Source organism: Humulus lupulus, chromosome 4, assembly GCF_963169125.1.
Source record: "Humulus lupulus chromosome 4, drHumLupu1.1, whole genome shotgun sequence".
In the NCBI taxonomy this organism is placed as follows: Eukaryota; Viridiplantae; Streptophyta; class Magnoliopsida; order Rosales; family Cannabaceae; genus Humulus; species Humulus lupulus.
The window spans coordinates 246,790,448-246,813,978 of record NC_084796.1 but is presented as its reverse complement, the minus strand read 5'-3'; the positions used below and the strand labels follow the sequence as shown (position 1 = coordinate 246,813,978).

At 30.9% G+C, this 23,531-nt stretch overlaps 2 protein-coding genes across 3 annotated transcripts; both read left to right on the top strand.

Annotated features, from left to right (window-relative positions):
• Nucleotides 1-1,137: 1,137 nt before the first annotated feature.
• LOC133831583 (calmodulin binding protein PICBP-like) lies at nt 1,138-6,226 on the top strand. Of its 2 annotated transcripts, XM_062261953.1 has the most exons (4): nt 1,138-1,284; nt 1,915-2,154; nt 2,256-5,780; nt 5,898-6,226. In XM_062261953.1, the coding sequence occupies exon 3, from the start codon at nt 2,316-2,318 to the stop codon at nt 5,760-5,762; it is 3,447 nt and encodes a 1,148-aa protein (XP_062117937.1). In that variant the 5' UTR covers nt 1,138-1,284; nt 1,915-2,154; nt 2,256-2,315; the 3' UTR covers nt 5,763-5,780; nt 5,898-6,226. The 2 variants fall into 2 exon arrangements, with proteins under 2 accessions (XP_062117937.1, XP_062117935.1); XM_062261951.1 differs by lacking the exon at nt 1,138-1,284 and having other exon boundaries at nt 1,413-2,154.
• A 12,245-nt stretch (nt 6,227-18,471) lies between these two features.
• On the top strand, nt 18,472-22,945 carry LOC133831582 (uncharacterized; the record flags this gene model as incomplete). Its single annotated transcript, XM_062261950.1, has 3 exons — nt 18,472-18,722; nt 19,346-19,407; nt 20,650-22,945. A coding segment is annotated over exon 3 (2,217 nt), but the record flags the coding sequence as incomplete, so codon positions are not given.
• Between the last annotated feature and the right edge of the window lie 586 nt (nt 22,946-23,531).

Sequence of the window (23,531 nt, the reverse complement as noted above, 5' to 3'; positions counted from 1 at the left end):
ACATTTTATTCATATATGACCTTGATATGGCAAGGGAGTACACAATTTAAGTCTCTGTTTGGTCAATAGCCATGGTGCTTTCCTAAGTCACCCCCCTAAGGAGCATCCTAAGAATTAAAGTCTTCCCAAAAGCATATATGATTTTCATTTACGAGACATACATAATTACAAAAATGTCATCACCCTACATTTGAGGTTACTTGGTGCAAGACTTGACTAATGATCAAACACAAAAATATGCTCATACATACAAAATGGTCTCATAGAGATATATCATGTTGTAGCACGTCAAACCCAACACCCTAGTACATGACATAACATTATTGGTGTAAGTTAATATCTGACATAACACATTTAAATTAAAATTAAAATGTGTAAGACTCGATATTAAATCATACTAATGATGATATACTACGTCCTAACGTCTCTTATAATAATGCTTATGTCATTAAAAACATGCAATTATTTAATCTAACACATTGAATGCTTTCTTGAGAAACAAACTTGAAAACAAGTTGAGAATAATCAATTAAGATTTCAATTTGCAATTAATATAGTTAAATGACTTGCCTTCTAAATTTATGTCTTTGAGGTCCATAACAAAAGTAAATAAAGGATTACTTAACCATGGATTTTTTTTTATATGATTTCTATTTTGATATACCATTTCTTAAACTTTCTCTTTCTCTTTATCTTCTTTCATATAACGTTTCATTGGATCAAAATTGATCAAATTAATGTATGTTACAAGGTTTGTTCTAAATTAGATTGAATAGCTTAATTCTGAACACACGTAGCCGTGGTGGGTCCCACTTCTCTGCGCGTTTTTTGATAAGTCTTTTGTTTTCCAATCCCACACTTACACCCACTTTTCTAATCAATAGTCGGTGCCACGTGTCCCTCACAATAAGTACTGTCCAAAATCTATTATATTGTTTAACACTGTAAGTCTGTAAAGGACATAACCATACATTTAGTTTACTTCTGTACCATTTAAAGTATCAATTCAAAAGAATAAAGCAATTTTAAAATCTGTGATCTGTTCATCAGATTTGATTTTAATGGAGATTTATTATTTACAATTATTTAATATTTTATATAATTATTGGAAGTTTCAAAGACAAAGATGTGAACATGAGAAAGAGTTGTGTTGGTTCATTGAGTTCCACTTTCACAACAAAAACAAGTAAAAAAAAGAGAGAAGAGATTCTCAAATAGTGGCCTCCAGCTCTCAAGTGGCCCCCAAAATCATAGAAAAAGAAAAAGAAATTGTGCTAAAAACTTGTAAGTAATCACTACTCTTTTTTTTTTTTTCATGTTCTCCATTACACTTTTTCCCTTATTTTTCTATGTATAATTTCTTCACTACTTCCCAACTGTGGAAAAAACTAAGGAAAAAGAGCCATGAAATTACTTTATTGAAATGGGAATTTAATTTCTAGTGACTTTTCAGAAGAAAAAAGAAATCTTTTTATTTTCAAAAATTAGTTTTTGGGGTTAAAGTATGAGGCTTTTTTGCAAAGAGGATAATATGATTGAGACAACTAAGCTAACATACGACCAAGTCAGTTGAGCTGCATTTGTTTGTCCAAGTCAAAAATCCAAGTCTATATTCAAATATCAACCTTTTGAGTCACCACCAAGAACTTTAATAATGTAAATATATTTTATACAAAAAGGCCAGTTTTGAATCTACGGTTTGTTTTCTAGTCATTCAAATGAAGTTTCTTTGATTTTCCACCACAATTGATCTTCTGCTTTGAAACTGTCTTAACCAAGTTTGGAGCCACAAAAGAAGAAAAATTTGCAAATTTGAGGAAGACCCATTTCGTAGAAGAAGTAAAAATGATTACTGAGGAAAAAAAACTTGAGGTTGTTGCTGATTTTTGTGATGAAAACTTTGAATCTGATCAGCTGTCAGTGACCGTTGTGGAGTCAACCTTATCTGAGGAACAGGACAACGAGATCAGAGGAGGATCACATGTTAAGAACAGACTGAAGAAATTCAGATCAATCAAGCTCTCAAAATCACCAAGCTTGAGACCTTCCACAAGGAGATCAAAAACCCATCTCAGAAATATCAGGGTTGAGCTATTTTGTGAAGAAGAAAACTCTCCATGTTCATCTTCTTCTCATTCTTCAAGCTTTTCCCAGGTTAGCCCCTTAAATCTTTACTCTAGTTTTATTGGTATAATTTGTGCCCAATTATCTTAGCTTTAAGGATTACTTAGTTTTTCTTTTTTGGGTATTTTCAGAAATCAGCACCACCATTAACAAGGAGATCTAGCTTCAAGGGTGGAAGGATTTTAACAAGAATGTCTAGTAAGAAATTAAAGAAGAAAAGCTTGGGAGGGACTGATATGAACCAAATGAAGATATCTAGATCAACCAGGGTTGTGCATTCTGATGGCTCAAGACTACCAAGAAGACAAAACAACTCAAACCGTGATGAGTCTTCTGTTGTTTCATCCAGTGATGTGGAAGCATCGCCTCATTCTTCTAAGTTGACCAATGGTTATAGTGCTCTGAAGATTTCATTGCAGGCAAGTCCTCGTACTCCTGAATCTAGTTGTAGTAGAATTGATGGGAAGAGAAGGACATTATCAGCTTACTCAAAGCCAAACTCAATATCTCCTGGTCAGAAATCATCTCCTAGGACTTTAACAAGGAAAGCTAGTTTGAAACCTTTGAGGTCCTCAACCAAAATGGCAGGTGCAAGATCCAAGAAAAGTCCCTTGATAAATCATTCTGAGATTTCTCAGTTTCCTGACTTGAGTGTTGAAAGAGCTACATGTTCTTCCACTCTTAAGGATTCTAAGTTTCCTGACACCCTGCTTGGAAGTGAGTCCAATGAAAATCCGGTCTCGAAGGTCTGTACATTTTCTTATTGCTCGCTTCATGGCCATCGTCATGCCAATGCGCCACCTTTGAAGCGTTACATATCAATGAGGAGGCGTTCGTTGAAGAACCAGAGGAACACAAGATCAGAAAATCGAGCCACTCGTAGAGAAAGGAATTCGGGCAAGGGAAAGGGTAAGAAAGAACCACTAGCTCTTCTAGTAGAAGAAGTTGATAGAGAATTGGCCTTGGAAGCTTCCAAGTCAAATGGGTTAGGTGGTTGTGGCGAAGAAGATGCAAAGATCGATGATTCTGATTCAGGATGCCTTGCTGAGAGGCTAGTTGGAGAAACATCAAATCCACCTTCACATATTGATGGGAATCTAAGTCAAGTAAGTGATTTTCCCATTGTTGAGCATAATCCAGCACCAGTGAAATGCTGTTCTGCTAACAAAGAACTGAATAGAACAGTTCCTCAAAGCAGTGATAAGGAAGAAACTGGTGCTAATGCATTGATAAATGATGAACACTTGGAAATGGATTCTAGATCTGTTGGTGAAAGTAAGGAGCGAAGTGGGATCACAACTGGAAAACCATATGATGAGTCTTTATATGCATCTCCAAGAGATCTAGAGAACGAAACCACAGAAGCTAAAGACGAGAAGGAAAATTTGGAGCCTGGTGATGGCTTCTTTCAGTTTCCTCCCCCCAAGGATTCTGAACTTAATAGTACCAAAAATATTGGAACACAGAGAATGCAGGTGCAGCTAAAGGATCAGAAATATGTAAGAATGTGGCGTTTGATGTATAAGCATGCTGTGAAGGGAGAAAATGGAACAATTGAAAATCAGGCCCCTCTTGATAATGTGAACAAGACAGAACAAGTAAAAGGAGCTGAAGTTGTACCTGAATCGAACGGTTCTCGTGGTCTTCAAGGTTTTTCAGAAACATATGAAGATACAACAGCAGAAAATGGCAATGCAGGCAAGCAGCAGATGGAACTTTACCAGAATGATGCCGTTAAGCTTGTACAGGAAGCTTTTGATGAAATCCTTCTCCCCGAAATTCAGGATGATCAATCAGTTACAAGTGGCGTAAGTTTAGACCAGGAACCCTTGGAACAAGGATTCAATGATGATGGTACAAGCAGCTTGAAAGAAGAGAAAACACCATCAAAGTGGGGAGGCAAATCTGAACTGAAAGCTTCTAAGAGCTGGAGCAATCTGAGGAAGATACTTGTCCTCAAGAGATTTGTCAAGGCATTGGAAAAGGTGAAGAAAATCAACCCAAGGGAACCAAGATATCTACCTTTGCAGCCTGATCCAGAAGCAGAAAAGGTTAATCTTAGGCGTCAAACATCAGAAGAGCGAAAAAATGCAGAGGAATGGATGCTTGATTATGCACTTCAAAAGGTTATTTCCAAACTTGATCCACCTCAACAAAGACGAGTAGCAATGCTTGTAAAAGCTTTTGAAACAGTTCTACCACCATCAGATCTTATATCTAGTCCAAGGTTGAGTTTAGCAGAACACAGTCAGGTAAATAAAGTTCAATCCTACATTAGTTCGTTCGTTCAAATTGGTGAGAAGACCGGTAAAGAAACTGATGAAAATGAGTATGCTGGCCAACTCCAAGGTGTTGTAAAGGCAGAACTGCGTGATCCCGTGGAATTTCCAAAGCTCGAAGATGTTAAACAAGAAGAGAATGTGCCTGTTTCTGAATCTACTGACAAGGACTGGAATGAAGGACAAACGTCTGGAAGCAATTTTGAAAACAGGAACAACAGCAAAGTCATTCGCTCCATTGATCAACAAGATTTCTTCAGTATTTCTTTAGAGGAGAAAGATTCTCACAAGTCAAGTGATGAGCTGAATTCAGATGACATTGTGAGCACCTTTCATGAAGCTCTACAAGATGAAAATGTTCAAGCAGCACCAAAGCAAATTGATGCCAGCTTGGGGACAGAGGCTTACAATGCTGAGACTTTGGTGATAACTTCTGCTCCTATTTTTCCATTAGAGGACGCCATGGCAGCCAGTAAAGAAGAGAATGGAGTAAATGAGGAATTGCCTCCAATTGAGGAATCAGAGTCCCGTTGCCAAAATGATGTAGCACAAGACACTCAGTCGGAAAAGCAGTCATACATGAGACTTTGGACTTTGGTTTATAAGCATATGGCATCAGGTATTGCTGCAAAAGATGGAGCCGAACTAAACGATGAAGTTGATGAGAAAAGATTGGACAACGCCAAAACAACGGAAGGAACAGACGTTTCTGTTTCTAGTCAAAGCTGTTCCGAAAAGAATGAGGATATTGACATGAAAGACGACACTGCAGATGACCAGAAGGCAGTTCTCCGCCGCAATGAAGTTATCAAGCTAATTGAAAAGGCGATCGATGATATTCTTCTTCCAGAAAATCAGGATAATTCAGCTGATGATCAAGCAACTGTGAAACAGTCATTAGTCTCAGGCTTCACCAAGTGTGTCTCTACTAATGAGAGCTCCAGAGAACAAGAAGACAGGAAAGAAGCAGAGGAGTGCAGAGTTCCAGATTTTGAAGAAAGAGCAACCGATGACATCACCACAAAAGAAGAAGAAGAAAAAACCTCAACTGATCCGAAAATGCCAAGGAGCTGGAGCAACCTGAAGAGAATGATTCTGCTTAAAAGATTCATCAAAGCACTGGAAAATGTGAAGAAATTCACCCCAAGAGGCCCCAGATTTCTGCCCTTGGAGGCCGGTCCAGAAGCTGAGAAAGTCAATCTAAAGCACCAAGATACAGATGAGAGGAAAAATGCTGAGGAGTGGATGCTTGATTATGCAATTCAACAGGTTGTTACGAAACTAACTCCGGCTCGGAAAAGAAAAGTGAAGCTTCTGGTAGAGGCTTTTGAGACTGTCACTCCAGCTGTTAGAAGATGAGCTTGCAAAATGACAAAGGTAAAGATTTTGATCCTTTCCTTTCCACAAAGTAAAGAATTCTCAGAAAGTTAAGTTCACATTAAATGGCAACACTTGTTTGAGTCTAAATTTTTCTTCTTTGATGATAATTTGCAGGTAAGGCAACAAGTACCAGTTATGTAGTGAGATCATCATATGATGAGTATGTAAAGCTTAGATTTATATGACAGAATATAGCATAGATTTAGCAGCAGTGAGATTCTTGTTGAGTTGCATATACAGTAATAGGATGGTGTTTTCTACATAGCCAAATACAGCATATATTTTTTCAGTTGCAGAAATTTGGTGTAAGATTTTATTTTATTTTTTTGTTCAAATTGATAATCCTTTGTTTGAGAAGGTTTATTTGTTTTATTTATTTTTTCTTGAGAATCTAGTTGTAATAAATATACATTAATTTTGGTTACTTTGAACAGTTTTTTTCATGGAGTGGAATTACAAATTAGTTGAGATACCAACAAGCACAAAGATCCTCATTTCTCATGATAGTTTGAAAAGCATGTTAAATAAATCAAATAATATATACCAATAAGCTAAAATATTAAAAAAAAAATCAGTGACTTTTGCATTTTCTTTGTACAATGATCACTGGTTTGATTTTCAAGTATGAGCTAGTGCATAGCATCCTAAGTACTCCTCTTCATTCCTTATCTTCATGTATTTATTTTTCTCATATTGATGATATCATAAGAAAAGATATACAAAGATTATCCATCAATATTGTTAACATATGCCCAAAATATGATTTATTATTTGTTTTAAAAAAAAATCATGACTATATTACAAAAAGGCTATAGAATAGTATATTTTATGGTGAAAATACTTAAATTATTTTAAATTTATACTTAAGTATTTAAATTTATTTTTTAGAACAAAATTACCTTTCGTTATAAATGAATGTTGGTGGTGAATTTTTTTAAATTCAAAACAAAAATATTAAAATCTAAAATAAAAAATTAAGTTCTGTTTGAGAAATATATTTTTTATATAATTTAAATTAATTCTAAGTATTTATTTTTCTTTTTTGGATTTTAATTTATTCTTTGTTGTTTTGTGTGGTTTTTTATTTTAAAATTGACAATTTTTTTTTATGTTTTCATAACTTAATCACTGTCCTTGAAAGTTCTTTTTTTTTTTTTTTTAAAAAAGAAAAAAAGAAAATACAAACTTGGATTTACAAAAATGCAATTTTTAAGTTTTTGTTATTTAAAAAATATGGTGTCTTAAATGTAAAACATATACCCAAAGTATACTAAAAAGATATCATAAAAAAACTAAAAATATACAACTACTAAATAATAAAATACAAAAATGTACCAAATTATACTAAAATCATACCAAACATTTTCTTTCTTGAGAAATTAATATTATTAGGTTATTTTAATAATAATAATAATAATAATAATAGTTATACATAATAATTATAATAACCCATAATAACTATTGTTCAACATTTTTTCTTGCAAAAATTCAAAGTTAGAAAGCTTTGAAGTCTCTTATAATGGTGTAGCAAGAGAGCAATATACATATATAAATGGTATTTTTGAAAATTTAGAAGTCTTTTTTATAAAAAATGGAAAAAAATTATATACAGTACCTGTTTTTGATTAAGTGCTTTCCTTTATACCCATAATTGTAAAATTTTATTAAAATACCCGCTATTTCATATGATATACCTATTATATCCTCTACAAGAGAAACACTTATATACATATATATATATGATATTATATTTCATATTTTCGTATAATATACCTATTATATGTATATGATATATATAAATATAATACATATTACTACAATACTTAGAACCATGTGCTCAAATAAAGGTAATTTGGGAAGTCTCATAATAATAACGAGTAAAATTTAACTAAATATATTTAGTGTCTAATTTTAATTAACTACTCCTAAAAGTAGGTAGTTCTCAACTGTGTGGGCCTAACGGCCTTAGCCCAATGTAGACCTTGCCTAAGAGGACTCGAGCTCTACACCTATTCATGACTTCTGCTCTCTTCTACTTCACTTCCCTTAGTGGAGTCCCAATGGAGGTCGTAAAATGCTTTATTCTTCAGGTCGACAAGAAATCACCACTCCAATAAATTGCTTCTCTAGTTTACATAGCTAGATTTATATAATACTATAGCTCCTTCATATATATATATATTAATTAATATTTTATTCATTCTCAATTTATCATATTCTCTCTTGTTAAATATAAATGTTTATACTTTTTTAGACCATGTGTGTTTTGCAATTACCTTTTTGGACTCTATATTTTGTAAAATTGTTCAAATAGATCCATAAATTTAATTTTAATGAAGAAAAAATTAAATATAACAACACCGTTTTTAAGCAGAATGATTTTATTTTTGTTTTGAATTGTTAGTTTGGTGAATTATTTGTGATTTCAATTGAGAAAATTTTGACCAAAATCGAGCTTAGGGTTCTATTTGAATTATTTTATAAAACATAAGGTCTAAAAAATAATTTGTCAAAATACATGGTCCAAAAAAGTATAAACTCTAAATATAATAATGAAAATATGGAACTCCAATGACAAATTTGGGACACGTCAAGTAATATATATATAGGATAATTCTATGGTGCATATCTTTTGTATTTCCCGGCTAATGAACAGTTTTCGGCGCAATTTTTTGTATGACTGTGTATATTATAATTATTTAGAGCATTCTGCAAATTTTTAGGAAATTCCGAATAATTTATAGTGCCGAAAACTAGGTTCAAACAAGCTGTTTTCCACTCGCATAAAAAAAAATAGTCACGCGTGCAACAATCTATTTGAACCTAGTTTTCGGCACTGTAAATTATTCAGAATTTTTTGAAAATTTACAGGATGCTCTAAATAACTACAATAAACACAGTCATAAAAAAAATCGCACCAAAAACTGTTCACGAGCCGAAAATATAAAATGTATGCACCATAGAAGTATCCCATATATATAAATGTAGTTGGATTATTTAAAAAAAAAACTTGGCGTAGGTGAAGTGAATTGAATTATATATATGTAATTATATATATACATTTCTTTAGAATAATATGTATATATAAACATAGTTTAGTATGTAAAATATAATATTTAAATTATGTAAAGAAAATATTTAAATCAAATAAAAAATATAATATTTAATTGATATAGAGAAAAAAATAAAAAAATTAATGAATGTTATAATATAAAAATTAGAAATAAAATAAATAAAGTAGTATTTTTATGAAGTATTTTGAGAGATAGATTGGAATGCTCTAGAGCTTCCAAGCCACTTTGATTTTCCTCACCAAGAACAACTTCGCTCTATTCATTGTCAACCCAGACGCCGATGTTTTTTCAAAGTAAATTATTAATAGAGTATCATACAATTATATATTTTTTTAAATTAATTATATTTTTGAAGATAACTAAAATTTATTAATTATAAAAATGTCGTATTGAATTTTTTTTTTAACTAAAATGAAGTAGAGGTTAGCTTTGGTAAAGGTTGTTAAAATATAGAGTTATAATTTGAATATTTTAAAACAAAATGTTAAATTTTGCAATTAACTAAAAATCAGGGGATTAAAATGATTTTTTTATCTTATTTTAATATTTTGTTTTCTTTCTAGAATATGGAATAATTCCATTGATTTTACTACTGTACACTGGAGAATCAATCAAGTGACGAAAGATGTACAGTTTAATTAAATTCAATTACAAGTTACCTATATTAGTTTTCCTAACATTTAAAAATAGCAACACCACAAACATTTATTATATTTATTTAAAAATCAAATATATATTTTTAAAATCATAAAAAAAATATCTCATTTATATATTATGTTTACTTTTATTTTGTAGAAATATTACGTTTTATTTAGTTGTAATTAAAGATCACATTTAAAAAAAAAATCTACAAAGGTTTTTTGTTAGTGTTTTATTTTGTAGAAACACTGCCACGAGATTATTCACAATTTAAATTTAAGTTTAATATTTTAGATTTTTTTTAAAAAAAAAAAACAAAGATTACGATATTCTTCAAAATTAGGACACGTAAAAAAAATATCTCATTAGTTTTTCTGTTATTTTAAATAAAGATTTTATTTTTTTATTTTTTAAAAAAAAATCTATAATGGCTATTTTTATTCGTTAGCCTATTATTTAAACTCACATTACCCCAAAAAGTTTCAAAGCACAATCATCCAAAAGAAAAAAAGTGTGAAGATCATCAACCATGGCTGGTATGAGTTACTACTTCTTCCCAACAGATTTCTACTACCCTCGACCGCCATCGCCACCACCTGTTACGGTGGATCGTCCCCTATGTGATCTTGAAGTTCAAAAATTGGAGGCCAAGAATGTTGTTCACAGCAACAACAATATGATTATGAGTAGTAATAAAAGTGAGAACAAGATTTTGAAGACCAGCTTGCCTTATTCGAGTTTCGGGTTATGTCATCCTCGTTTTGCCTATAGAGAAGACCAGATTTCTTCTCCTTCTAATCTTGCTTTATGTTCTGTTCTTAATGTTTATAATCTCAAAGAACGTCATGCACAAAAATACTAGATTTTGTTTTAGTTTTGGTTAAGCTTATTAATTTGTATCGATTTCCTTTAGTAAATACATTATATTGTTATTGATGATGAATTTTGAATGGGTTATCTAGTAGATACTATTTTATTTATTTATTTATGTATTTATTCTAGAAAACAATAATATAGTGATCAATATTATTCATTCGATAGTATGGAAAGTGTGTTTCTTAAACAATTTTCTAAGTAATATAAATATATATATATTCTGTTTAATTATATTTGCTTTTACGTCTTTATTATAACCCTAGATTTTATTTTATTTTTTTTGGTAACCCAATTTAAATTTAAGAATGAGGATCTATATTATTATTATTATTATTATTATTTGAGATGTGTTCATAACACCTTGTACTTCTCAGAGCAGTGAAAGTAAATATTCATTGGGAAATTCTACAAAATATGTCCCATAAAACTCATAATAATGAATCTATCACCCTAGTTTTGTTTCTCCCAAAACTATCCATTAACCTACTTAAAATGACATAACTATCCCTAAATATATAACTTCACACTAAAAACATAAAAATACTCCATGATTTCTCTTATTCTCTCAAATCACCAAACTTACATTTATGTTATGATTAATATAATATATATTTCAAATTATTTAGAGTTGAAAAATGAATAATAATAATAATTTTGTATTGATATGACGAACTTTGATTTGAAATATGCAATTTAAATTTTTTAGGTTCCAACTTGATTATGATCTTGTTCGGACCAAATTTTGACCACTAGGTTCTGACTTAGTTTTAACTTAATTTTAATTATGTTCTGACCTATTTTGAAATAAGCCATTTTTTTTCTCACTTGGTTCGAACTATGTTAGAAGATTTTTTATTTCTAAAAGTGAAGTAGAGGTTAAATTTGGTCAAATTTGTTAAAACATGAATATTTTTAAAATAAATATTAATTTGTATTTAACAAAACCATAAGGATCAAATGATGTTTTTTTTCTTCTTATTTTAATATATAATAATTTTAAAGAGATACACCGTAACATTACCTTTTCTTTACTCATTTTGTTTTCTTTCTAGAATATGGAATAACCCCAATGAATTTACTTTGTTTATTATCAAAAGTATTGTAATTTGCTGTAAAAAAAAAAGTATTGTAATAATTTGACCATTTTACTAAAACTCGAGAATTATTAATCAACGAAATTACCTTAACTTTACTAAACGAAGGATGTATACTTTAATTCAATTTAATTAAAAGTTATTATTAGTTTTCCCAACATTTAAAAATACACCACAATGATTTATACATTAAACTTTAAAAATCAAATATGCTATTTTAAAATTTAAATTACACATAAATACTTTGTGATCGAAAAAGAAAATAAAATACAAATTAAGACTACGATAATCTTTTAAAAATTTAGAATACTCATTTACATTTTTATATCATCTTTTTATTTTTTAAACAAAGATCTCATTAAAAAAAGGCTTTTTTTGTTTAGTGTTTTGAACTCTCTCATATATATATCCTTCATTCGTTACCCATTATAACCTCAAAGTACCAATCAACAAAAAAAAAAAAAGGTGTGAAGATCATCAACCATGGCTTGTATGAGTTACTACTTCTTCCCTACAGATTTGTACTACCCTCGACCGCCACCACTATCACCGCCGTCATCACCACCTGTTACGGTGGATCGTCCCTCATGTGATAAGCCAGTTATTCCTGTTGAAGTAAAAAAAAATGAAAGCTAATAATGTGAATATGATGAACAAGATTTTGAAGACCAATTTGCCTTATTCGAGTTTCGGGTTATGTCGTTCTCGTTTAGCCTATAAAGAAGATCAGATTTCTTTTCCTTATTCCACCACTCCTGCTTTATGTTCTGCTCTTTCTATTTATAATTTCAAACCACATAAATACTAGTCTAGTTTTTTTTTATTTTTTATTTATTAACCATTTTTCTCCGATTATTAGTAAATACAGTCTTATTGATGAATTTTGAATGAGATTATCTAGTAGACTATTTATTCATTTATTTTAAAAAAAATATAGTGATCAATTTTATTCATTCAATAGTATGGAGAGTGACAAATTATTGAGTTTCTTCTTGCTCCTGTAAATCTCTTTACACGGCCTGTAACACTTGATCGGAATAGGGAGATACACGTTACACTATGATTTTGAATTAGAAGAGAGATTTCAAGAAATGACTGATCTATTCACTCTATCAATAACCGAGCCGGATCTGGTGTATCATAAGGGATTTGCCCTTTCTATTGATTTCTACCAATTGGATCAAAAATAATTCTTGAATGAGGTATTCAACTCTAGGGATGAATTAATGGAAAAAGAAATATTTATTGGTTCTTGATAAGAAAAAAATAATAACTATAATATTGGAATTTTCTATGTAATATATTTTGTTTAATTATATGTGCTTTAACGTCTTTATTGTAACCCTAGATTCTTTTTTTTTCCCCTGGAAACCCAATTTAAGTTTAAGAATGAGTATTATTATTTTTATTATTATTATTTGAGAATTGAGATGTGGAGATCCATAACACCTTGTCCTTCTAACAGCAGTGAAAGTAAATATTCATTATTATGATACTCCACAAAATATCCCTATTAACACTCATAATAATAAGTTTAACCCCTAGTTTTGTTTCTCACAAAACTATCCCCAAATCCACTTAAAAATGACATAACTTACCCCTAAAAATATAACTTAATACCAAAAACATAAAAATACTCCATAGAATTAAAAATACTCAATTCCTCTCATTCTCTTAAATCATCACCACCAAACTCACATTTACAGGTTATGTATGTGTTATAATGGTTTATATATATTTTTTTTAGTTTTATTGGACTAAAAAAACAAATCAACAAAATTAATTTTGTGTTGAGATGAATAATTTTCATTTGAAATATGCAATTTAAGGTTTTTTAGTTCGAACTTAATTCTGACCACTTGGTTCGAACTAGGATAGAACATTGAAGCCCATAAATAAACGCATGTCTATGTGGTTGCGCTCCGGTGTGGAACAATTAGGATCTAATTGATAGTGAATTCAAATTCAATTTTATCATTTTGAAAACTAAAAAATTGTGGGGCCCATAAAAATAAATATGGTTGACTATTTTTTAAACTCGTTTTCAAATCAAATTGAAAACTAAGCCAAAAATTAGAAACAAAAATTTCATGTTTTCTCCAAATCCAATTTGTAAATCCAAAAAGCTTAAGCACGATAGATCTTTCCTTTCTACCGTCTTACTTCCCTTCTTCCTCTTCATAGTCCCTGTCTCTCTCCCCTTTTTTGTTCTTCACAAATTCGATCGAGATTTCGGCTTTGCAGAAGAGACATGTTCTATTCTTTCCCAACTCACTGAAACTGACATTTATTTTGGTCGCACAACTTTTTAAGAAGGTAAAGGAAAATGGGCAGAATTATTTTGGTGATTTTTTTTTCTTTCTTAACTCATAAATATTTTACTATACCTTCAAGAACTTTTTTTTTATTTTTATATATATATAGTTTTAGTTGTATTTGTATTTGTGATCAAATCTAAATTTCGATTTTTAGCTCCAAAAAAACCACTTCAAATAGCTTGTGTTTGTCTTTCGGTTGTGCATTTATTTATTTTCCTTTCTATTTTTCAAACTTTTCTCATTGAAACAATTTTAGCTTATTTGTTAATTACTAATTTTGGTTTCTCTAATTTGAAGCTCCTCTTCACTTGAATGTTCAAGTTTTTCTCTTCTTTTTCACAAGAACAGGTGTGATTTATTCTTTTTTTTCTTCATTAAACTATCAATTTTTTTTAATTAATTTTTTTCGTAGTAATCGGTATTTGTGAGCAAGCTAGCTTTTGTATTGATCGCTTGAGGATTTTTGTTATACATGTTAGCTAAGTCTACTTTGTTGGTACTTTTTTAATGGCAGTTAGAAATTAACTATGCTTTTTAGCTAGCTTGAATAGGTATCACACTTTGAAATTGCTAAGTTGTAGCCTAAGAACGTATCTTTGTTTTTTTTAGGGTAGGTAACCATTTGGTACTTTGTGTTTTTACAAAGTATCATCTTGGTATCCTGTATTTACAAATAATGCTCATTTGGTACCATGCATTTTGAAATCGTACCTGCATTTTAAAATCGAACATATTTGGTACTCTGTATTTTAAAATTTTACATATTTGGTACTCTAAACTCAAATTTAATAAATAAAATTTTACCAATTTAATCAAATTAATCTCAATTGTACGAGTTACAAATTATATATAAGTGCTGAAAGTTTGGTCATATTGACAAAATTTGATCTATTAGAATACCAAATAAATATCTATGTTTTTAAAATACGGGGTACGATATGAGCATTATTAAAAACAGAGGGTACTAAAATGATACTTTGTAAAAACAAAAGGTACCAAATGAGTAAATTTTTTTTTTAAAACAAAACGGTTTAGTATCTGGTTGCCCTTTTGAGACTAAAAAAAATTGGCAACCAATTATTATGTCATATTTCAAAGTCTTAAGAAAATATAGACCTGCGATTCAATCTTCACTTTTTACATATTTTTATTCTAATTCTAAATTTATTTTGTAGCAATTATAAACTTGATTTTTTTTTATTAGAATCAAAGATTGGTTAGAATTGTTCTTAATTTGTTACCATAAATCAATAAAATGAAGGTCAATTTTGTATCGAAATTGGAAAAAATGGCAAGTATGTTTTTGATCAGATTTGTGGTTAAAAAGTAATTGTAATCAAAGAATATTACTATAAAGGGTCGTTTGGTATGAGGAGTTCATAATTATTATATTATTGGAAAAATTGAAGATGGTTATGTGGTAGTCTGTAAACTTACATCATTGTGTTTGATTGTGCAATTGAATCTTATATATGATTCATAGAAAAATTACTTTCTGGTTATGCACATGAATTAGTCTACTTTTCATATTCTCATGAAATTAAAATATAATAATATATTTTTATCAAAATAATCTATAATATAATCATACCTAACAAATGGCATTTTAAAAAAAAAAAAAAATAATCAATTTTTCTCTTAGAATATAATTTATAAACAATTTTACTCATGAAATAAATTTTAACAAAATAAAAAAATAGAGTTATTAAATACTAGAATAGAGTATAAGTTTTAAAAATTACACCAATACCCTTATTTTAGTTTTTAATACTATTTCATTTGTTATTTTAAACTAAACTAATGATAAACATGATTTACATATCAATTCCTTTAAGTAAACAAACATTATTTATCATTTAGGGGTGTTTGTTACGGGGTTAGCTTATGTGGGAATGAAAATGTCAAATGTAACCTACGTTTGGTAAATTTATTTTTGAGGAAATTACATTTTATATGAGATTTTTAATAGTGTGCAAAAATATGGCTTTTAAAAAAAAAAAATTAATCTATGGCTCTTTATTAAGATTTTTCTCTTTTATGAGTTTATTTTCCCATATATTTTGTATAAAAGTTGGTTTATGCCATAGTTTTAATCTTAATTAAGTTTTATTAATTTGAAATTGTATGTTTTTAATTTGATTATTTTTTTAGCTTATTTGTTTTTGTATATAACTAATTTTATATTAAATTTTTCTTTGGTTGTTTTGCAATTTTTTTTTTTGATATGAATTGTATTTATTTATAATAAATATTTTTTCCTTATTTTTATATTGTACGTTTCTTTTTTCAAACTATGGATAAGGTAACCAGTTACTTGATTAATCTTTGACAATTATGTAAAAAAAATCATAGAGCTAAGTTAAATAACATATACCAGGAGGAGTATCCAGTTACCCTGAGAGGAGTAACCTTCTGCCATAAGAGGGGTAACCAATTACCATGAGAGAGATGACGGGTTACTCATATTAAATATGAAAAGAAACATCAAATCTGAATGAAAAAGAGGAAGAACACTTCATTGAAAAAAAAAAAGAAGTAACTATGATTTTAGTAACATAGGTAATCAGTTACCATAAAGAATCCATAAGTATACACACACATCATAACGTGAAGGTAACCAGAGAAATATACACACAAACAACGTGAATCTAACCAATTACCCCCAGAAATATACACACAAATAACGGGAAGGTAACGAGTTTCCACAAATTTGAAGAAAGAAAAAAAAAACAGATACACATATTTCCATTCTCTCCCATCTTCTTCATATAATTTTTTTTATAGATTTGAATGTTCTCATCATGGTAACTGGTTACCTATTTACGTTTTCATATTTTTATTAGTTTTCTTTCCAAATTTTGGTATTCCTATAAGGCTTACAGTAAAAAGTAAATGCTGAAAAAATTGATTTGATTTTTTTTTTTTGCATATAGTGAAAAAAACTATAAAAAAAATTACAATAATAAAATATAATAAATAAATAAAATAGTAAAGTAATTATGTAATGTTAAATTATGTGTGAAAAAAAGAAAAAAAGAAAGAAAATGGAATGAGAAAATAATAAGTACAAAAAAACAAGAAAAAAGAAGGAAAAAAAACTTAGGAAAGAAAACTAAAAAAAATATGAAAAAAAAACAAATGATGAAGGAAAAAAAATAGATGAATGAATAAAAAAGAAAAGAAGAAGAAGAAAAATAATGGGAAAATTGAAAGAAAAAAATGAATGAAAAAATTGGTAGAAAAAAAAAAGAAAAAAATGGAAGAAGAAAAAAAGAAAGAAAAAAACTCATGTGTGGAAAAAGAAAAAAAAATGAGAGGAGAAAATAATAAATACAAAAATGAAGATAAAATAGAAGGGAAAAAAGAGAAAAAAAAAAGAAAACTGAAAAAATATAAAAAAAAAAACAATACAAATGAAATTAAAAAATAGATAAATTAATAAAAATGAAGAAGAAGAAGAATGGAAAGATGGAAAGAAAAAAAAAGATAAAGGAAAAAATTGGTAGAAAAAAAAAGAAAAAGGAAAAAATGAAAGAAAAAATAAGGAAGGAAAAAAAGAAAGAAAAAATAATTGAAAAGATAAAGGAAAAAATAAAATATTGAAAAAAATAAAAATAAAATCACATTTAAAATCAAAATTAAAAAAAATATAACTATGATAAAAAAATATGACATTTTTAAATTTTAGTTAATTACTAATTGTGTTTCTTATACTTTAATTTTGTCTTTAATAAATTTTTCCATACAAATTAAGAAAAGTATAATTCCTATATTTTTACACATTGAAGGTATAAAAGTCATATTTTTAAAAAATTCTCTTTATTTTAATGGCTTGAGAATTTGTGTTTCCAAATAGTTTGTATATATATGTTTTTATATTATAAGTTTCAAAAATAAAATTAGACATTTACTAAAAACCTATTGATTTAAGATTTTTTTATTTTTTAAAAAGTAATATTAATTATGGAGTATTTCATATTCATAGGCATCTAAAAAATTACTCATAGAAGTAGGTTTTACTTGAACCGAGGAAAAAATCTCTTAGGGGGTGTTTGGTACAGGGGTTTTGTAGCACCCACATTATTTTGATATATATAGCCAATAATCACATGATTGCATTGCATTACATATCATACAATATGTATAATTTGAGCATATGCATATTCTTATAAGTGTTTTCATGTATAAGTATAAAAGTTGTGTATGTGATGTCTATATGTATGCTCAATATTATTAACCTTGTGGCATTTGAGTTGTCTTTTATGGGTGTTTGATGTGCTCAAGATATAAGAAAGTATGAAAAATATGGACAAGGCATGGAATTAAGTGTTGAAAGTGAGATATAGAAGGCAAAATAGGTTAAGTAGTGGAAAATAGTACAATGTCGATTACTAGTATTTCGGTGTAAAATTGAGTATTTATGGAGTTACCAAATGTAATCGAGGTAGGATTAAGGTCTCATTGATGATGTAAAAATGGTTTTAGAACCATTAGATCAATTCTTGATGGGAGGTATACATAATCAGTGGTATGGATGCAAAGTCAAAACGAGCTTAGCATAAGTGCGCTACGCTCGATCGGGTAAGCATAACTATTGGGTATGAAGTCATATGGACCTAAGGTTTGGTGTGAGTGTTTTACACATAAGGATAATAGGCCTAGCAGATGATTAAGTCGAAATTATTGAAGTGATAAGGTTTTCATAAGTCAAAAGGTGAAATGATGAGATGAAAGGTGTCAACTTTTGACAATAAGGCTAAATCATTGAAAATAAGGAATTTTCATCAAACCTTATCACTTTGCACGACCATTATTCTGAAAAACAGAGAGAAAAGAAAACCAAAAACCATTTCTTGGCTGGTTTGAAGAAATTCTAAGGAGATCCAAGTGAAAGCAAAGCCAAAGAAGTAGATTAAGCTTAGTTCTAGCCTTTTTATGGTAAGTTCTTGTACTTGGAAGTTAAACTATGTTTTTAATTTTTCTGAGAACTTATATATGGTGTTTTATCATTTTTAAGATATTTCTTGGGGTTTCCAAGTGGTTTGAGGTTTAGAAAAGCTTGAAGAGATTGTTTTCGCCGAAAAGTTGCTCGGTAAGTGAAATTTTGTGTTTTATGAGGTTTTTGGGGTTCTTGGAGTACAAGATGATTTTTGGTTATTTGATTGAGTTTATAAGAGAGTATATATGTTTATAAATGTTTGAATATATGTGGAGACTCATTTAATTTGGGTGATGATCTAGGAGATAAGAATTTTATCAAAATCGGTATATGATAACTTTATGATGAATCATGTTGGTATTTGGGATATATGGTTATGTCAGGTTAATTGATGTTGATTATTGGTGTATTTTGATATTTGAGGATAGCTAAAATTAAGGGGAAACTCTGTCAAAATTTCCCCAAATGTCTAAGATAAATCTAATGCTCGATCTAGGTGGTTTAAGGCATTTTAGGCATGTTTTGGGTATGAAATTTGATATGAAGTCTTATGGGTATTTTTTAAATGAGAGTTCAATGTATTACTGCCATCATTATGATGAGAAATCCATGCTATTGTCAGGATAAGCACATCAATACCTAAGACATCACTTGTTACACGGTGAAATATATTGTGGACAAAAGGTAAGTAAAGTACTCAACTGCAACACAAGAATTATGTGTTATGTGAAAGCATGCATTATATGAATATTTTGTGAGTAAGTGGTATTAACATACAGTGACACTTCATCATAAATTTGTATGCATGGCATAATAGTGATATGGTAAATTATTATATGATATAAGACCATGCATGATATTATGATGATTAATTATATAATGCCTTTGCAAGTTTTGTGCAACATAAAAGAAAGTTGTAATAAGAAGTTTAAGTTCAGTGCCACTGTTTTGAAAAGGCAAATGAAAGTGTTAATAAGTGTAAACGGAGGCCTATAGTAGGCTTATAGTGGCTGCCCAATAATTTGGGCTAGGTTTAGTGAACCAATTATATTGTTTGCCATATTTCCGTTTTTATTCTCCTCCATATGAGTTATTGTTATATGTATTGACACCACAGTGTGTGGCCGCCTTAACTCTTGAGCCTGACGGGGCAACGATGGAATAAGGTTTTTAATGTGCCCTACTGTGGTGAAGGCTAGCCGGAGGAGAACCCATGGGATTTTGTATTATATGTGTAACAAGCCCTGCAGGCATTGACCAATTCAAACAGTGTGCACAATATTAAGGGGCCCAAAATTTAAAAAGAAGTTGTATATGTCCATTGATATTGGGTAATCATTAGCATTGCATGCATTACTTTGCTTACTGAGCTTTAGGCTCACAGTTGTCTTGTGTTGCAGGTAGAGAAAGAAATATGTGAATGATATGAGGAGAACTGAAGCATGGTCCTGACCCTGATTTGTACATATGAACACATCGACCTTTTTGTGGGTTATTTCAGTTATCAGTGAGATGTTTGTAATAAAGTGTGAAGTTATGTTTTGAAAATAAATTGGGTTATTTAATACTTATGTATAATATGTTTGAGAAACACTTTATGTTTAATGTAAATAATGTGAAATAAGTTTTCAAGTTTTAAAAAAAAAAAAAAAATGTCCAGACTTCCGCAGAAATAAATTATGATATAGTTTTAAAACATAACACCTCAAATATGGTTTTTAACTAAAATAAGTGAGGGTGTTACAAGTTGGTATCAGAGCGCCATGGTTAAAATGTTCTTGTAGACCGTTCATATGTACACATTGAGGAAAGGATAATGCTCAGTTCATCTGTAAGTTTTATGTGTGCATTTATTATGTGCTGGTTGCATGCATCATGTGCTTTATTGGCTAAATGACATAAGTTATGGACATTTTGTCTTAAAAGATATATAATAACACAGATGGATCATGAACATGGTATGGGGGCTACTGAAGGCTCTTGCAGCAATAAATATGAATAAGAAATGGCTCAACTTCGAGCGGTGGTGAATAGACAGGCTGAACAAATTGAGAAGTTGTTAGCAGAACAACGACAAAGGCAAGCACCAACACCACCTACTGAAACTCCAACACCTCCACAAGCTCCACCTGCAGTGCACCCCATGGAACCATTATATGAACGGTTCCGAAAACAACGCCCACCAGTATTTGAAGGTAGCACTGACCCACTTGACGCACAAGACTGGAAGAGTTCTTTAGAAGACATCTTTGAGTTCATGCAACTAAGTGACAGGGAAAAAGTTTCTTGTGCTGCACATACACTTAAAAAGGATGCTAAGATCTGGTGGGAAGTGGTTAAGCAGACTAGAGAAGTGAATCAGATGACTTGGGCAGAATTTGAACTGGTCTTCAATGAGAAGTTTTATAATGAAGCTGTGTTGACTGCCAAAGTAAGTGAGTTCACTAGATTGCAACAGGGGAATCTATCAGTGGCTGAGTACGCCAGGACATTTGACCGGTTAGCCAAGTTTGCACCAGACTTGGTTAACACTGAAACTAGTAGAGTGAATCGCTTCCTGGAGGGTCTACAACCAGAATTGGCTAGAGATGTAGATATGGGACGTACAGGGCCTCTTTCTTATGCTCAGGCTGTGGAGAAAGCTTTGAGAGCTGAACACAGAGAAGAAAAAATAACAAAAGCTAAAGCTGCTACTAGCATGCCTCGTAGAGACACTCCATTCAACAAAGAACAAAGCCGCTTTCACAATGACAACAAAAGAGGGGCCCAGAATTTCCAATTTAGACAAGGACAGAATAAGAAATTTAAAGGAGGTCAGCAAAACAGGCAACCTGGATTCCAACAAATGCCACGATGTCAAACTTGTGGAAAGAATCATTTCGGGGAGTGCAGGCTTCTAACTAAGAGCTGCTTCAAATGTGGCAAGGGGGATCATTTTATCAAAGATTGTCCATTGATGAAGAACCAACAAATGAAGGATGAACCTCAGAGGACAAATGCTAGGGTGTTCACGATTACTCAGGCTGATGCTGATACCAACAACTCTGTTGTGTCAGGTGATATTTTTGCATCTGGTATTCTCACTCATGCATTAATAGATTCAGGTGCCACGCATTCATTTGCATCATTGACATATGTAAAAAGGTTGGGTGGATCGTGTGAAAAATTGTCAGAAGTTTTTAGTACAATGTTACCATCTGGAGAGATTCTGTATTCTACTCATTGGTTGAGGGGGGTTCCTATTTGCATTGATGGTAGGGAATTATATGCTGATCTAATAATGTTAGAGATGGCCGATTATGAGGTGATTTTGGGTATGGATTGGCTTTCAAAGTATAATGCCACTATTGATTGTAGAAGGAAAACAGTGATATTTAAGCCTTCGGAGGAAGATGAGTTTATGTTTACTGGAGCGACATCAAAAGGTTGCATTCCATTAATTTCTGCTATGAAGGCCAGGCGACTGTTGGAAAGTGGATGTGTGGGTTATCTCGCCAGTGTGGTTGACACGTATAAGGAGCAAAAGTTAAAACCGGAAGATGTACCGGTAGTTAGAGATTTCTTAGAAGTATTTCCAGAAGATTTACCGGGATTGCCTCCAGACAGAGAAATTGAATTTGTGATTGAGCTACTTCCTGGTACAGCCCCTGTGTCCAAGGCACCTTATAGAATGGCACCAGCAGAACTAAAGGAATTAAAGATACAATTGCAAGAACTCCTGGATAAAAAGTTTATCAGGCCTAGTTTTTCACCATGGGGAGCTCCGGTGCTATTTGTGAAGAAAAAGGATGGGACGATGCGAATGTGTATTGATTATAGAGAATTGAACAAGTTGACAATCAAGAATAAGTATCCACTTCCTAGAATTGATGATCTTTTTGATCAATTACAAGGAAGAGGAGTGTTTTCAAAGATTGATTTGAGATCTGGGTATCATCAATTAAAGATTAGAGAAGAGGATGTACCAAAGACCGCATTTCGAACTCGGTATGGCCATTATGAGTTCCTTGTGATGCCATTTGGATTAACTAATGCTCCAGCTGCATTCATGGACTTGATGAACAGGGTGTTTAAGGACTACCTTGATAAGTTTGTAATAGTGTTTATTGATGATATCTTGGTGTATTCTCGATCCCAAGAAGAACATGAGGAACATTTGAGGTTGACGTTGGAGAAATTAAAAGAAAAACAACTCTATGCCAAATTTAAGAAATGTGAATTTTGGCTAGAGAAGGTGGCATTTTTGGGCCATATAGTCTCAAAAGATGGTATTGCGGTGGATCCATCAAAGATTGAAGCTGTTAGTAAGTGGAATAGACCAACAAATGTTTCAGAAGTAAGGAGTTTTCTGGGATTAGCAGGCTATTACCGAAGATTTGTTGAAGGATTTTCCAAGATAGCAATGCCATTGACACAACTCACGAGGAAGAATCATAAGTTTGAATGGACTGAAGCTTGTGAGAAAAGTTTTCAAGATTTGAAGCAAAGATTGGTTTCTGCTCCAGTACTTACTATTCCATCTGGATCAGGAGGACTTGTGATTTATAGTGACGCTTCAAAGCAAGGTTTAGGGTGTGTGTTGATGCAGAATGGCAAAGTCATAGCTTATGCTTCTAGACAATTGAAGGACTATGAACAGAAGTATCCAACACATGATCTGGAGTTGGCAGCAGTTGTTTTTGCACTAAAGATTTGGAGACATTATCTGTATGGTGAGAAGTGCGAAATATATACCGATCATAAAAGTCTCAAGTATTTCTTCACTCAGAAGGAATTAAATATGAGACAAAGGAGATGGTTGGAGCTAG

Bases quoted from the DNA above. Each gene is read 5' to 3' on its own strand.
- LOC133831583 (XM_062261951.1), top strand. From the start codon at position 1,846: ATGATTACTGAGGAAAAAAAACTTGAGGTTGTTGCTGATTTTTGTGAT. The intron at 2,155-2,255 runs GTTAGCCCCTTA...GGGTATTTTCAG, and splicing joins ATTCTTCAAGCTTTTCCCAG to AAATCAGCACCACCATTAAC.